General features: G+C 44.4%; 2 protein-coding genes across 2 annotated transcripts in view; both read left to right on the forward strand.

Annotated features, from left to right (window-relative positions):
- The first annotated feature begins 2,792 nt into the window (after positions 1-2,792).
- jpt2 (Jupiter microtubule associated homolog 2) lies at positions 2,793-9,510 on the forward strand. Its single transcript, XM_030793548.1, has 5 exons — positions 2,793-2,878; positions 5,742-5,893; positions 7,153-7,298; positions 8,800-8,842; positions 8,989-9,510. Exons 1-5 carry the CDS (start codon positions 2,823-2,825, stop codon positions 9,216-9,218), a joined length of 627 nt encoding a protein of 208 aa, XP_030649408.1. The 5' UTR covers positions 2,793-2,822; the 3' UTR covers positions 9,219-9,510.
- Positions 9,511-12,355: 2,845 nt separating this feature from the next.
- Positions 12,356-15,168, forward strand: part of mapk8ip3 (mitogen-activated protein kinase 8 interacting protein 3) — a 28,238-nt gene continuing 25,425 nt past the window's right edge. Inside the window, exon 1 of the mRNA XM_030793303.1 lies at positions 12,356-12,661. Coding sequence (XP_030649163.1) covers positions 12,356-12,661 — 306 coding nt within the window. The remainder of the gene's footprint in view (positions 12,662-15,168) is intronic.

Below are 15,168 nucleotides of genomic sequence, written 5' to 3' on the forward strand. Positions count from 1 at the left end.
AACACCCAAAACCTGTACAACAACTCCACACCCGAAGTCTGGACTTTGCTTATTAGTACTACGTCATCATAACATAAAGAATACAATTTGATTTCTCACAGGGGTTTTAATTTTACTAGATCACATTGGTTATCTTGCTGACATGATAATATGCACGAAGGGAATGATAAGACTCACTACCTTCGGTGGTTTCGTGTAAACATGAAGAGTAAATAAATTTCATAAGGATTCCAGTTGGTGTATTGCTGCATATGTCCAGTATTTAAGTCACTGGATTTTGCATATAATTACTACTTCCACATTTACTAATTGTGCTCTATATAGTTCTCGAATTTTCTGCTTTTGTGTATTCATTTAAATGCGAGGCGCTTACTGCAATAGATCACTGTGTAATGCAAGATATTGTGTCTTTAATTCTCTCTGTGTGCAGCAAGAGAAAATGGATCTTGTGCACAAATTCGACTTAAAATCAGGATACAACACAAGAAAAAAGGAGTTCTCTTGAGAAGCGGTTTGTTTCGCCCAGTCTTTAGTTCTACAGCTGTAATACACAATGTTTAAATGATTAACTGATGTGCAATATTTCTTATGGACATAACGTATCTAACAGAATATGTGCATACCTATGCAAAAAAACAACAACTCTGAACGAGCCCAATTTAACCCCTGTGACAATCTTTTCAATGAAAAATGACGATGAATTTTTGCAGTGGGACATATTCTTGGTTACCTCGACTGTCGGAACTTCCCTGATCGCAGGAAGTAATTCACAGTATCTCTCTATGGATATAAAGATTCCGACCAAGGTGCACCTCTAACCGAATTTTATTTATTTTATTTTCTATTTTTGTAGATATGTCTACACACAAACACACACACAAAAAAACAAACAAACTAAGAGTAAAGTTAGCTCAGTGTGTAACGGCAATGTTCGTGTTCTAACTTCGGATTAGTAAACCATCCAGCTATCATCTGTCAATGTCATTCAGTGCATCTGACTGAAAGTGAAAAAAAAAGACCTTGTAATAAAAAAACAAAACAAAACAAAACAAACCAAAAAAAAACGACGAAACAACTACTGTTGGCAAAGATCGAACACTCGTTGTCATTCCGTTGACGGCTGACAAATTTATGTGTGACTTCACCTGCACAGTTTCTGATTATTTCAAAGACCGATGACGCAGATATTCTACGATTAAACGACGGATTAAATCAGTCGTATCCACGATTGACAGTCACACCTTCTGTATGCAAACCGCCTGTAGTTATCTTTATTTAAGATTTCCATTCAGCTCTTACAAAAGCATCCAACCAGCATTTCGTCGACTTGCTCAGGTAGCTACTTTGTCAGATCAAGTACGGCTTGTAGTGCTAGCTAAAACTAGTTGACGGACGTGCCCAAACCGTCTTTTCAGCACCAAATGGTGCCCCTCTAAATATATATGAACCTTTAAATCCCCATCAAGAACAGAAATTGTGATAAGAAACATTTTCTGTCTTACCTGTATTGCCGCGCTTTCAAGATTTTCTAGCATTTAATCATCCACACAGATATCGCCTAACTAAAGTAGGCGTCTAACCTCCTGTTTTTCCCGTGCCGCCAGCACGCCCACTACAACTCAAAAACAAACCATGTCATTGGTCGAACTGTAGCACGTTGACGTGAACGTAACATGTTTGACATTCGAAGTGACCAATCGATGATACAGGATGGAGGGCTTTTTGTGCCAAGAAACCAATCATTGTGTTCCGCCCTCCTAATTTTTTAACTGCGTCATTTCATTCATTTCGGATGTACGGGACTTTCAAATAACGGTCCCACCCAAGTCCCAACGTGACTCTGGCCCCTTCCCCCTTTTTAAAGCGTAAAATGTGACGACATTAATCTGTTTTGTCCTCAGACATTTATGTAAATGTGGCTATAAATTCCTGCTATTATCTGCAAGATTTTGTGTAACACTCAGTTATGTCGAAACAGTCAAACACGTTTTATTTCTGTTTCATTATGCCTTGGACTGTCACAGGTTTTGTATCGGTGAAAAATCTACAGTCTATGGATGTACGAGCATAGGTGACACGTTTTTTTGTTCTTCTGTTTGGCTCTTCATAGATAATTTCCTCACCGGAGTTGATACGATTTCATGTGATTTCAGTGTTAGTAAATCTGCGTTTACTTTTTGGATTCTGAAATCATACGAGTAAATAAAACTGGTACAGAATTCAGTTCATAATACGAAGTCTACGCAGAGTGATGGTTCTGACACGCTGCGTCCTGCGCAGAAATGAGTTTCGGATCGAAATTTGATCTTGTTTCAGTGGCCCTTTACTCGATGTACTCGGGGAAAGCGTTTCCCCCCTAGGGGGAAGCGGGGTGAGGGGGTGAGAGTGGGCAGTGAACAATATCCATTCAGCCAATCAACAAGTGTGAAAATATCTTTTGCTCGAGCGCCCTAGTTCTTCACCCAATGAAAAGGTAATTGATTAGACAAGACTGTTGAGTGGACCATTCAGACCCTAGCGCTCGCTCTGTTATATCAATTTAAATCCGGTCGGCCAACCTATTGGGCGTGGTCTTTGGTCGATTTCGATGTAGCAAGTCTATGTTCTTCACAAAGATCTCATGCAGATGATGTGCGCAGATTCGCAGATCTTTAAACGACTTACTGTAGAGTCACCTACGTCACATATGACATGTAGATCAGAGAGTCTGCGCCAAGCCTGCGCAGCAGAAACGCAGCCTTAGTTCCAGTGTATGATTTGTCGGACAGATTTTAACAAGACTGCGGACTGTCTAGGTGGCTTCGTAAAAGGAGGAAGGAACAATGACTTCAACAAATACGTTTCAGGGACTTGATACCGGTTCAAAACCAAGTTCAAGGTATGATCTGTTCTCAGACAACTAACCTGAAGCGGAAATTGTTTTGTAGACTGCAGAAAATATAAAAATGTTAGTTTGCATTCATCATAAATCTTGCGGTGTAGCGTTAACAAGAGAGGGAAGTGTCCGTTGAAGGAGGAACTTTGTCGGCCACTGCGCTAGCATAGTTCCCACTGTAGCTACAAACTTGATAAAGCACTTTCTCTTGACAGATGTTTAAATGCTAAATGTAATGAAAACAAACTACACGAGTCAATGAAACTGACAAGCTGACTTTTTACCATCGATGAAAGGTAATGCAGAACATGTCAACAGAGCAGCCACAGTCAACATAACGCTACATCTACGAACGCTGGTCAAACTGTAGCAAAGTTAGCATACATTTTTTAACTGTCCGGTCAAGCTAACTTATGACCTAATTTTATTTAGCATACTTCATTTAAGCCATGTTAACATCGCATTCGAGACGTAGAAAAACCTAAATAATAACTCTTTGTTGACAATTGTGCTCATTGGCCGGCGTTCGAAAAACATTGTGCTAGCCATGCACAAGACTTGACCCCTCAATTTTGTAGAGAATACGAAATGCGAAGCTAGGTTATCTGCTTTTAGGTTAGCAGGCTAGCTAATGACTAAATTCCGAAAACTTTTGATAACGCGAACAATTCCAGATCACGCGCACCATTGAAACTGAATGCAGTAAGGGTTGGGTCAGGATCATTTAAAATTTATAGAACTGCGTAGGTTTTCGGAGCTACACGTTTTTGGTTCAATGACAGTCAATAATTCTTGGCGCCGTCCTCAATACACATGGATAAGACAAGGAAAGAAAGAAACCTTCCGGGTACAGATGTTCATCAGCAATGCTTGGTAGTTCGTGTGTTAGCACGTCAGGTGTGACATGGCTTCGCAAGATTTATTCAACCGTCTGCTAACCACGAAGCCATGAATTTGCTTATCCATGCTCGAGCAGGGCTAGAGCAAAGAGTGTTCTTCTGGATGGATCCCCAGAGGCTGGGAGTGAGAACTAGCAGTAGGCCGCCGTTTTACATCACTTAACCCTTTTTCCTTCTTCCTTTGATCCTATAAACGAACACGTGCAGTTTTGAAGTGAAGTGAAGTGATGTCATGTCTCACGCGCGAGTTCCAGCATCTGAAATTTCACCAGTTTCACAGATGTCACTGCAAACTCTATTTCCGTCGCCGCGTAAGATCCTAAATTTGTAACAGCACTCAGCTGCACGAGGAAAATTTCTCCGTTTTCTGGTTTTTGTTAATGGGATCTATGCACAGGCAATTTACTGCACGTTTCTGACCACTAATGTAGCTGACTGTAGTCTGTAGTTTGATGTAACAGAATTGACAGATTGGGACAATTCTGAGACAGTTCCAAGAATAACTGACAGCAAATGAAACCCGAGCTCACAGCTCTTTGCTGTTCAGTAGCTGTAGCCTTCCACAGCACTTATGAATTTGTTTGTCATTTGTCAGATACAGCAGTGAGTAAGACAGTTTTATGGGAACAGGAAAGAGCAAACATAAAATTGTATTTTAATCTTTTGCCAAGTCATGTAGCAGGCACATCCTGTCCAGTTTTGTGTTTGCTTGTTGAGCAAAGTTTGTGTACATTTAAAAAAAAAAATGCTTCTAGCCCTCAACGTTTCACTCTCCAGGCTTTTTAAAGGCAAAACCACCAGTTCAGTAGAAGTCTCGTGTGTTTTTACCAATGATCCAAGTTTAATGCTGAAAAGTATTTCTGTTAATCAGCAGCAACATGAGAGCACAACAAAGGGAAAAGAACATTCTAGAGATGTAAATTCGCGTCATGTTTTTTTGTGTTTGGTTTCCATAGCTGGGTGGAAAATGATACATTCCATCTTGGGAAGATGATATTTAGATATGTAATTGCAGTTGGGAAGATGATATTTGGATATGTAACTGCAGTTGAGAATATGATGTTTAGATATGGAACTGCAGTTGGGAAGATGATATTTAGATATGGAACTGCAGTTGGGAAGATGAGATTTAGATATGGAACTGCAGTTGGGAAGATGAGATTTGGATATGGAACTGCAGTTGGGAAGATGAGATTTGGATATGGAACTGCAGTTGGGAAGATGAGATTTGGATATGGAACTGCAGTTGGGAAGATGAGATTTGAATATGGAACTGCAGTTGGGAAGATGATGTTTGGATATGGAACTGCAGTTGGGAAGATGATGTTTGGATATGGAACTGCAGTTGGGAAGATGAGGTTTGGATATGGAACTGCAGTTGGGAAGATGAGATTTGGATATGGAACTGCAGTTGGGAAGATGAGATTTGGATATGGAACTGCAGTTGGGAAGATGAGATTTGGATATGGAACTGCAGTTGGGAAGCTGAGATTTGGATATGGAACTGCAGTTGGGAAGATGAGATTTGGATATGGAACTGCAGTTGGGAAGATGAGATTTGGATATGGAACTGCAGTTGGGAAGATGAGATTTGGATATGGAACTGCAGTTGGGAAGATGAGATTTGGATATGGAACTGCAGTTGCTACAGTCAGCAGAACACTCGTAACCACTCCTCATTGTGCTCCATGCCACAGGAAATGAGTCCTGTCACACTAACGATTGTGGTGACATGAATGACATGTTGACACCAAAGCCACTGTACATATTTCTGTTTGTGTGTGTGTTTGTTTGTTTTGTGTGTGGGTGTGGTCTGTGTGTGTTTGTGGTGTATGTGTGTATCTGTGTGTATATATGTTACTTTGGTGTGTGCGTGCGTGTGTGCACGTTTGTTCATGTGTTTGGTGCATGTTTGTTTGTTTATTTATTTATTTGTTTGTTTGTTTGGGCTGTGTGTGTTTGTATAGGGTACTGCGACCTCCCGGTGGTGGATCCAGTAATCTGTTTGGTGGCTATGACGAGGACTCATCTGCGTCCAGACGGCCAAACAAAATGGCCTCCACAGTTTTTGCACCTCCCGAGGAGGTTCAGGCGGGTCCCAAACGCTCCAACCCCCCAGGTGAGGGAGAACACGCACCCACCCACCCACACACGCACACCCACCCAGCTCCCCACACACACCGGGTAGGAGAGAAGGCACACACACACACGCACACCAAGCGAGAGAGAACACACACACACACACACACACCAGGTGAGAGAGCCAGAGAAGACAAAGGCCTTTTTGACCTCGAGTTTAGCAGGGTCCTTTTTGAACCCCCAGGTGAAAAACGTCACCCACGTGCAAAAGTCTTACACTGTTCAAAGAGTCTCCATCTCCCAAACTACTCTCTCACATGCACACTTTCACACACACACACACACACCCACACACACACACACACCCACACACACACGCACACAATCCGGACCAAATCAGACATACAACTTTTTTTTTTTTTTCCTCATTAACCTAACCATTTTATATGGTGCTTTACTCTTTGATTGGCAACACTTATCGAACTGGCCAATCACAGAGCCAAGTATAAAACACACACAGTTGAAAAGCCAGTTGGCTCCTTCATGTAATTAGATCAAGGCATCAGCTGAAGTCAGAGGTCACAGGACATGTCATCCAGGTCAGCCTGTGTCCCCATAACAGGCAAACCTGACACGCTCCGGTCGGACTCTTGTACTGTTCAGGAATGTGACCCCACTGGGCAAAGGGATGGTCACCCCTGCCCCACCTCTGACATGATGGAAAGAAGAGTGTCACGATTATCATTTCAACTTACCACCTTCCATTAACCCCACCCCTACCATTAACCCCACCCCCACCGTTAACCCCACCCCTTCCATTAACCCCACCCCTTCCATTAACCCCACCCCTACCGTTAACCCCACCCCTACCGTTAACCCCACCCCTTCCATTAACCCAACCCCTACCATTAACCCCACCCCTACCGTTAACCCCACCCCCACTGTTAACCCCACCCCTCCCGTTAACCCCACCCCTTCCATTAACCCCACCCCTACCGTTAACCCCACCCCTACCGTTAACCCCACCCCTACCATTAAACTGACTTACAGCTGCTCCTTGTTTCCTCTCTGTAATGGAAAAGGCAAAACATGAATCCCTCTCTCTCTTCCCCCCTCTTCTGCTTTGCTGATAGCATTGTCTTTGTTAATATTGCTGGAGCAATTACCAGTAAATGCTTCAGTGATTAAAAACATCGTTAACAACACTGTTAACATAATAATGCCATTTTGCACCAATAATGTATTTCAAATAAACGCTGATATTTTGACAAATTCTCAGTCATTAACACTGTCCCCTAGGAGGGAAGAGCAGTGGTATTTTTGGGGAGCCAGATACCCCCCCAGCTCAGCAGAAGCCTGCCGCCCCCGGTGGAGTTTCTGGTGGCATCTTCGGAGAGTCTGAGTCAAACCTCCCCGCTGTGAAGAGTCATCCGAACAAACCAAGGGTAAGAGCCGTCACATCACCCTAACACTCTGTCCCTTAAAACAACATACTAACACACCCTCATGTAAAACTACCACTCCACACACCACATCACCCTAACACTCTGTCCCTTAAAACAACATACTAACACACCCTCATGTAAAACTACCACTCCACACACCACATCACCCTAACACTCTGTCCCTTAAAACAACATACTAACACACCCTCGTGTAAAACTACCACTCCACAGAGCACATCACCCTAACACTCTGTCCCTTAAAACAACATACTAACACACCCTCATGTAAAACTACCACTCCACACACCACATCACCCTAACACTCTGTCCCTTAAAACAACATACTAACACACGTTCATATAAAACTACCACTCCACACACCACATCACCCTAACACTCTGTCCCTTAAAACAACATACTAACACACCCTCATGTAAAACTACCACTCCACAGAGCACATCACCCTAACACTCTGTCCCTTAAAACAACATACTAACACACCCTCATGTAAAACTACCACTCCACACACCACATTGCCCTAACACTCTGTCCCTTAAAACAACATACTAACACACGTTCATATAAAACTGCCACTCCACACACCACATCGCCCTAAAGGCTGGTTTATACTTCTCTATGCGGAGCCTTAGCCTACGCGAGTGGCCTATGAGCATTTATACATGTCTGCTCTGGAATTACATCGCCAAAACGCTGCAGTGGGATTTTTTTGCCGCTGTGTTAATTTTCTTTGTGCATAACAAACGACGGCGAGAATAATGTGAAATAAAAAGTCGGAATTCAGTCCTTGCACAGCAATATCTGTAACACAAGTTTTGCGTTCTAAAGAAGAACGAGTTTCTAAACTTCGGGGGAGCTCTCAAAATAACGAGCGGTCAGTTCGCCATTTTGCCGAAAAGTTTCAATGGCGACTGAAACTGAGCGGATCATGCTGAAGTCAGAGCTAATAAATGTTGAACAACGGTTACTTTTACTGAAATGACTGCAACACAGAAAAGAGAGAAGTCATCGGAGGAGATGGTGAGTACGACCATTGAACCGACTGAGGCAGAAGGAGGGTGATGCTACCAAGTGGACCAATCACAGTTGTGGTGGTCTGCTTCGACACGCGTCGCTGTGAGGTGTAGTTACATTTCTGGGGAGGTGTGTGTCAGGCTACGGCGTTGGGTATGTGGCTACGCAGGGCCTACGGCGTAGATTCGACGCAGAAGTATAAACTGGCCTTAACATCCAACATACTAACACACTTTCATGTAAAACTACCGCAGACATAGCGTGGTCTGAGTCCTTTTGGCTCTCAGATTGATCAGAGTGGAGAAGGAAATGGGTTTGTTAGGACAGAGGGGGTGTCTGAATATCCCATGGCAATGAAGGGAAAGCTTCACAGAATCCAGCCACACTGAGTGGAAGAGGGCTTCAAGTCGCTGCCTTGTCAATGTGAAAGTCTTTCTCTCTCTCTCTCTCTCTCTCTCCCCTTCCTCAGGATAACATCTCTTTGGGCATGGATGCGACGCCTGAACCTCCGGGTAAGTGAAGACAGGACCTGAGGAGTAACTGATGGACCCTGTTGTGTCTGAATTAGAAAAAGATAAACTGTCTGTCTGCTCATCAAAAATAAAACCTCCTGCAACACAAAACAGCAGGAAAAACACCCTCTCTCTCTCCCTTTCAGTGCCTCAGCAGAAGGAGACAGTGGTTGAGGAGGTGAAGGTGGAGGCAGCTCCTCCTCAGGACACGCCCACCAAAGAAGCCCCCGCCCCGCCTCCCAACCAGGAGGCTGCCGACCCGGGTCCTCATGGGCCGACAGAGAAGGACCATGAGCCCCGCCTTGGGCCACGCCCACGTTCGCACAACAGAGTCCTCAATCCACCAGGGGGCAAATCCAGCGTGGTCTTTTACTAGCCACACCCCCGCGGTGCCTTTCTCTCTCCCCCTCTCCTCCCCTTCTCTCTCCTCCCTGTCCCCCAGCACCTCCTTCTTTCAGTCGTTTTCTTTAGTCACACTCCTCTCCTCCCCTCCCCTCCTCTTCCACTCTCTGGACCTCCTGATCTCCCCCTCTGCTCTGTCGCTCCGCCATTCCTTCGCTCCTGCACTTCCTCACTCATTCCTGACGCTTTCCCTGTATCCGAGGTTTCGAATCAGTGTTGCTATGAGCCAAGCGGTTAACTACTCTTCTCCTGGAAGCGGTTTCATCATGTCTGTAATGATACTTTTTTATATATATATATATATATATATGTATGTATTCTCCAATTATGATGTATAGAGGTTAAGTTTTCTTTGGAATGAAACCGACTGGTGTCTATGCAAAGTTCAACTGGAAACACTGTAGCCATGGCAACGTGTCCATGTTCAGATGCATCTCTGAACCCCAGAGAAACGTTTTAGTTGGCCAGCAGACGCGCTGGCACTGGGTCTTTGATTTCCTTCTGTCCTCCAACCAAAATCTTCTTTCTGTTTCTAATTTGATTTCAGCAGAACGCTCTTAAATCAGGGAGAATGAATGCCAAACACACACACTCACATACACACACACACACACACACACACACTCACATACACACACAAATACAAGTGCATATTCACCTCCAGCCACACTGAGAATACCATAAAATGCAATCAAATCAATCAAGCCAAAAATATAGAAACTCATACACACACACACACACAGAGAATTAAATGTATGTAATGCTGTCGCTAGCAGATTGCCAAAGCAGACAGAGAATGTTCAGTTGCTGAGCTTGGTCACGTCAGCTGTTCTCCAGAATTTCTCTCTCTCTCTCTCTCTCTCTCTCTCTCTCTCTCTCTCTCCAACACAACCTGTTATGTTTTAAATTAAAACGGCTGTGGGGAGCCCAGACGTCACACGCGCACAGGCGCGCGCGCGTGTTCCCTGCGTCTTGCTGTTAGCTGTGCCTTTGGTGTCAGTATGCCGGTTCCTGGGTGATCTGTCAAGCAGAAATGATGTTGCAAAAAAAGAAAAAGAAAATCCTGTGTATTACAATAAACATCTATTTTCATGACACCGATGTCCTGTCCATTTGATTATCTTTTTTGTCTAATACATAGGTTGCAAGGAAATCATCAATAACTAATGTATTGTAATAAGTAATAACTAAGAAGTGGGGAAATATACGATTAACACTGAGATGTCCAACTCTGAACTACATTCTGAGAGCTGTTTCACAAGAAAACCAAAACTTTATGGTCTTTACATGCAGACAGATTGCAGTTTAAATGTATTTTTCTGGTAACGGAACATGACCGTTAGCGCATGTTCGGCCACGGTTGCTACTGACGTCAGAGTTCTAGAACCAACTTTGCCCAGTTCTGATGATCACGAACGCGTTCGATTTGGACTAACTGTCTGGACGTGGCATCTGCGGAGTTTAATTTCATTGATTTCTGTGCGATAATTTGTCTCGGGGCCTCTGGATCAAGACTACAGAGAGAGATAGTTGAGCAGACTTGCTGATGTACTACAGCGGCACAGCTGAGTCAACTGAAAATGTTTCTTTACGAACAAAAGCGTCGCTTCCACTAATTCACACTGGATTCTATGGGCTATGACGAAACCTTTCTGAACCTGCGGTCTGCGAGATACGTCGCCTGCTTCTGTACACTTAGAATAAGCGTGGTGACGAAGCAGCCTATTTAAAAATAAAGTACGCGAACGTCCCACAAAGGCCTTCCGAAAGAATTTAAGTGTTGCAGATATAGGCTAATTTGATTGAGCGCTTTTATTGCGCGGAATGAGATCATAAGCGGCCACTGTGGTAGAAGCTCGAGGGCGAGCGAGTTGCCCAAAAAGTTGTGTCTAGGCAAGACACAAAGTTTTAATTCGCTGGACGGCGCGCATACCGGCCCGTGTGACACCATTAAACCGATTTCAGCCAAGACAGAGACAGTGCCTATTCATAAACTGATGCCAAACCCGCTCTGCCGTAGTTACGCAGCAGAAGCCGACACAATACAACATAGACAGACACGTTAATTTACATTAAACTCAGCACATTTTATTTAAACTGCCTGTACTGACTTGATTTATGATCTAAACTTCTGTTGAATCAGACAGCTTATAACACCATATGACACCGGCGTTTCCAAAACTCATCTCCTTTATGCTCGGGCCCCTCCCCACAGCGCCGTTGCCGGGGGACAAGGACTAAAGCAACATGAGACATCGCGGCTCGAGCCTGCTCAATGCAGACGATGTGACGTCACTCTGAATCGGTCAGCTGCCCCCTACATCCAGCCTGCGAGAGTTCCAACCCAGCGAGCCACGGAAGCGGCATCCCAAGTCCCCGCCACCCTGACAGCGGATGGATATATCTTAATTTAAAAAATATACATAACCGTAAGAGCAAGACTGCACCTTGATACCAAGAGGCGGAAGGGATTCGGTTGTGTGTCTATTTATTTCAATATTTATTTCCTTATTTATTTATTTATTTAGCCTTTTTCCTCCATTGATTTTTTTTTCGCATAGTAATGGCTAGGCTCGAGGACTGTAGCTGCTAAGAGGCAGGTGCATCGTCGAGGACGTTTCTCGCGCGTGATGTGATGGAGTTCGCCATGGCCTAGGGATGGCTCGGACGGAACCAAGTCGAGCTTTCCCGGTACCGGATCCTGCGACGGGGAAACGAGCTGCAGCGGGGCGCGTCTGATCAACGCGGCCGAGGCTGTGGCGCAGAAGAGCAGACGGGAGAGGAGGGCTAGGTTCCCACAGACACAAACAGAGGAGGGAGCAGGTTAAAAGAAAGATAAGAAACGGCCCAGACTTCAATGTTACATTCTAAAATCTTACAGATGCGACTGGCATCGTGCCCCAGAGAAACGCGGCACCGCATCCGACTGATGACATCTCAAAACATATTTTCAGAATATAATCGATAGATCCGCCGCTTCGGAGTCAAAGCGCTGAGGCGCAGGTCGTTTTTCCTCGCCTGTGCCTACGCCAGAAATAGCCGAGTCTCTGTTTATCGAGTAATTTATTTCTTTGTTTCTCCATATCTAAGTAAAAACCTTGTACCGCCAAGATGATGGAACTACCGCTAGACGAGGTGGTGTACCAGGACGACTATGGCTCCGTGTCCGTCATGTCGGAGCGCGTGTCCGGCCTGGCCAACAGTATTTACCGCGAGTTCGAGAGACTCATCAGGAGCTATGATGAGGAGGTGGTAAAGGAGTTGATGCCACTTGTTGTCAACGTTCTGGAGAACCTGGATTCGGTTCTGACGGAGAACCAGGAACACGAAGTGGAGCTCGAGCTGCTCAAAGAGGACAACGAACAGCTCATCACGCAGTACGAGCGCGAGAAGGCTCTGCGTAAGCAGGCGGAGGAGGTGAGCACGCCACGGCCTGCTTTTATTGTTGTTTATTTATGTTTTGACAAGAGCGGAATAATTATATTGATTATCCCCGCGCGCACCACAATTCTTATGTCTTATCAAACCAAACTGCATCCTTAATAGAGCGAAACCTTAACCATGCCCTCATCTAGAGTTATAAAAGTAACGGTGCATTGCACAAATCTTTTTAATGGCCCTCAGGTGTTTATGTAAACACAAAGAGAGAGAGAGAGAGAGAGTGTCACAGAGGATGCTGCTCCTTGGTCTCAAATTTCACTCCCATCCCTCAGTACCTCCCCCCGCCTCCCTTGCCCCTGCGCCTCTCCCCAAAGTACAGGAGAACTCTGCTTTCTCCTGTCTTGCAGATGTGCACCACTGCAACGGCATATCGCCGTCTCGAGAGGCGGTTCAGAATTACCTTTTGGCCGGTTCTCCTTCCCCATCTGTGACAATATCAAAGATTAACGTGCCATTATCATTGCCATTACCAGGGAAACTGAAGGGCAGTGGGCAGTCATGTCAGAAATGAGGAAATGGAAATCTAAGTAGAGGCCAGTGTTTTATGTCAAGCCTCTGCTCTCCAATCCGATGTTTCCGTCCACGGGTACATATATCATCGTTTTATTAGCGTCCTCTTTAATATTGTGGATTAGCCAGTTCTGCTGTAAAGACGATGCTAGAATATTACGCATGACGTACAGATGTCAGTTAATCTACAGCAGTGCCTCCGCCTTTTCCAGTTTGTCCTGTGACGGACATCTATTAAGACCAAATTGCCGTTAATAATTCCTGCTTTAGCGTCTGCAGTAACCCTTTTCGCTTAGTGGTACAGAGCTCGGAGAACGTTATTTACCAGTGTAAAAAGTGGTCAGATAAAAAGGACACCGTATTTAATTAATGAAAATTTAATAAACAGGTTCTTCCCTTTCAGGCCTGTGCTAAAGACATTCACATTTGTTTATGTAGCAGATGCTTTTAGTGACGTACATAAAAATCCAGTCAGCGGTTCAACATTAGTGCAGGTTTCTGCAGGGGTAATGTTGTTGAGAGAGAGGTCGTCGAGTGTCGGTGGAGAGCTGGAGAGACAGGGAGAGGGAGAGAGAAAATGATGAGTGTTAGGTGTGTCGTTAGGTGTGTCGTGGTGCTGTAGTGTGTATGGGCAATGACCCGGGGTAAATACGTGAAGACCTTTTGGGGAAGGTATTAAAGGGTAAATACATGAAGACCCTTCGGGGAAGATAATAAATGTGACACACGGCCGATTTACGTTACGTCAGAGAACAAGGGAAAAACAAATGAGTCACAAACACACTGTGTCCATTTATTTCCAAACAACATGCAACATGCACACCTGACATTTGTCATAGTCGTATTTGATGTATGGCTACGTGACTTGTCAGCATATTTGTCAACAACCTACAATGACTGCTCTTCTAGCATTTTTTTTAATACCTGCATATTTCTGAATCTCAGTTTTGGAGACTCATTGGACAGAAGGTCTTTGCCTCCACTCTTCACTAAAACTAGCTAGATGAAGTGGTTGGGAAGGTTGGACCAGACTTGAGTCAAACAAATAGACAAAGTATATGAATGACTGGGGCCTGTTCCAATACTTTTCCTCATCACCTTGCTCTCTCTAAATGAACAGGACGTACGGCAGTTTCGAGGCTGACGCGGTATGGCATTCATGTGACGTCTGATTGGTGCTTCAACACACTCAGTCCTATATTAGAACTGTATTGACTTTTATAGAAAAGGACACAGGGTAAAGGAGACGCGTGAGTGTTTTGGGACGCGGCCCAGTCACTCAGACACTTCATATACTTCTTTAACCCAGGTCTCAGTTAGAACAGACATGTAGGGGTGAGGTCAGGAGCACAGCGCTAAGATATAAAGAGCTGTATCAGGGATAAGGACACTGCTGATGATGTCACAAACACCAGAGTGCTACCCATTACGACGACAGCCGAGTCAGAGGGTCCATTTACAGTTGACCCTACGGTCAGTTTAGGTACCTGACAATGTCCGGGGTTAATCAGGCACAGAACTCTGTGTTTTGACAGGTTTTCAGCGAGATGTCATGGTCATGTTTTTGAGAGCAGGATGAGCTGGGGACAAGTCTGAATGCAGCGGGTTTTGTTTTGGTGGCAGAATGCCGTGGGGACGAGGTTGAGCGTGACACGCGGGGGTTGTTTTGGAATCTTATTTTGTTCCTTTCCCAGTGGGCAGGTTGGAATATCAAACTCAGGGATGATTCTGAGTTTACAGAATGCAGTGGGAACCAATCTGCAGACGCAGGCTGTAGGTCGGCAGTAGGAGCAAGTTTGAATGCGACACAGTGTTACTTTAATGAGAAATCACTAAGGGGAGATTTATGAATGTGTTACTACATTATTGTTGTGTTTTTGATTTTTTTTTTTTATTTCCTTCAGAAACAACTTTTGAACACTCAGCAGTTCCATGTAAGCATTAGATGCGGCAGAGACATATTTCAATCTTAC

Source organism: Chanos chanos, chromosome 16 (genome assembly GCF_902362185.1).
Source record: "Chanos chanos chromosome 16, fChaCha1.1, whole genome shotgun sequence".
NCBI classification, from domain to species: domain Eukaryota; kingdom Metazoa; phylum Chordata; class Actinopteri; order Gonorynchiformes; family Chanidae; genus Chanos; species Chanos chanos.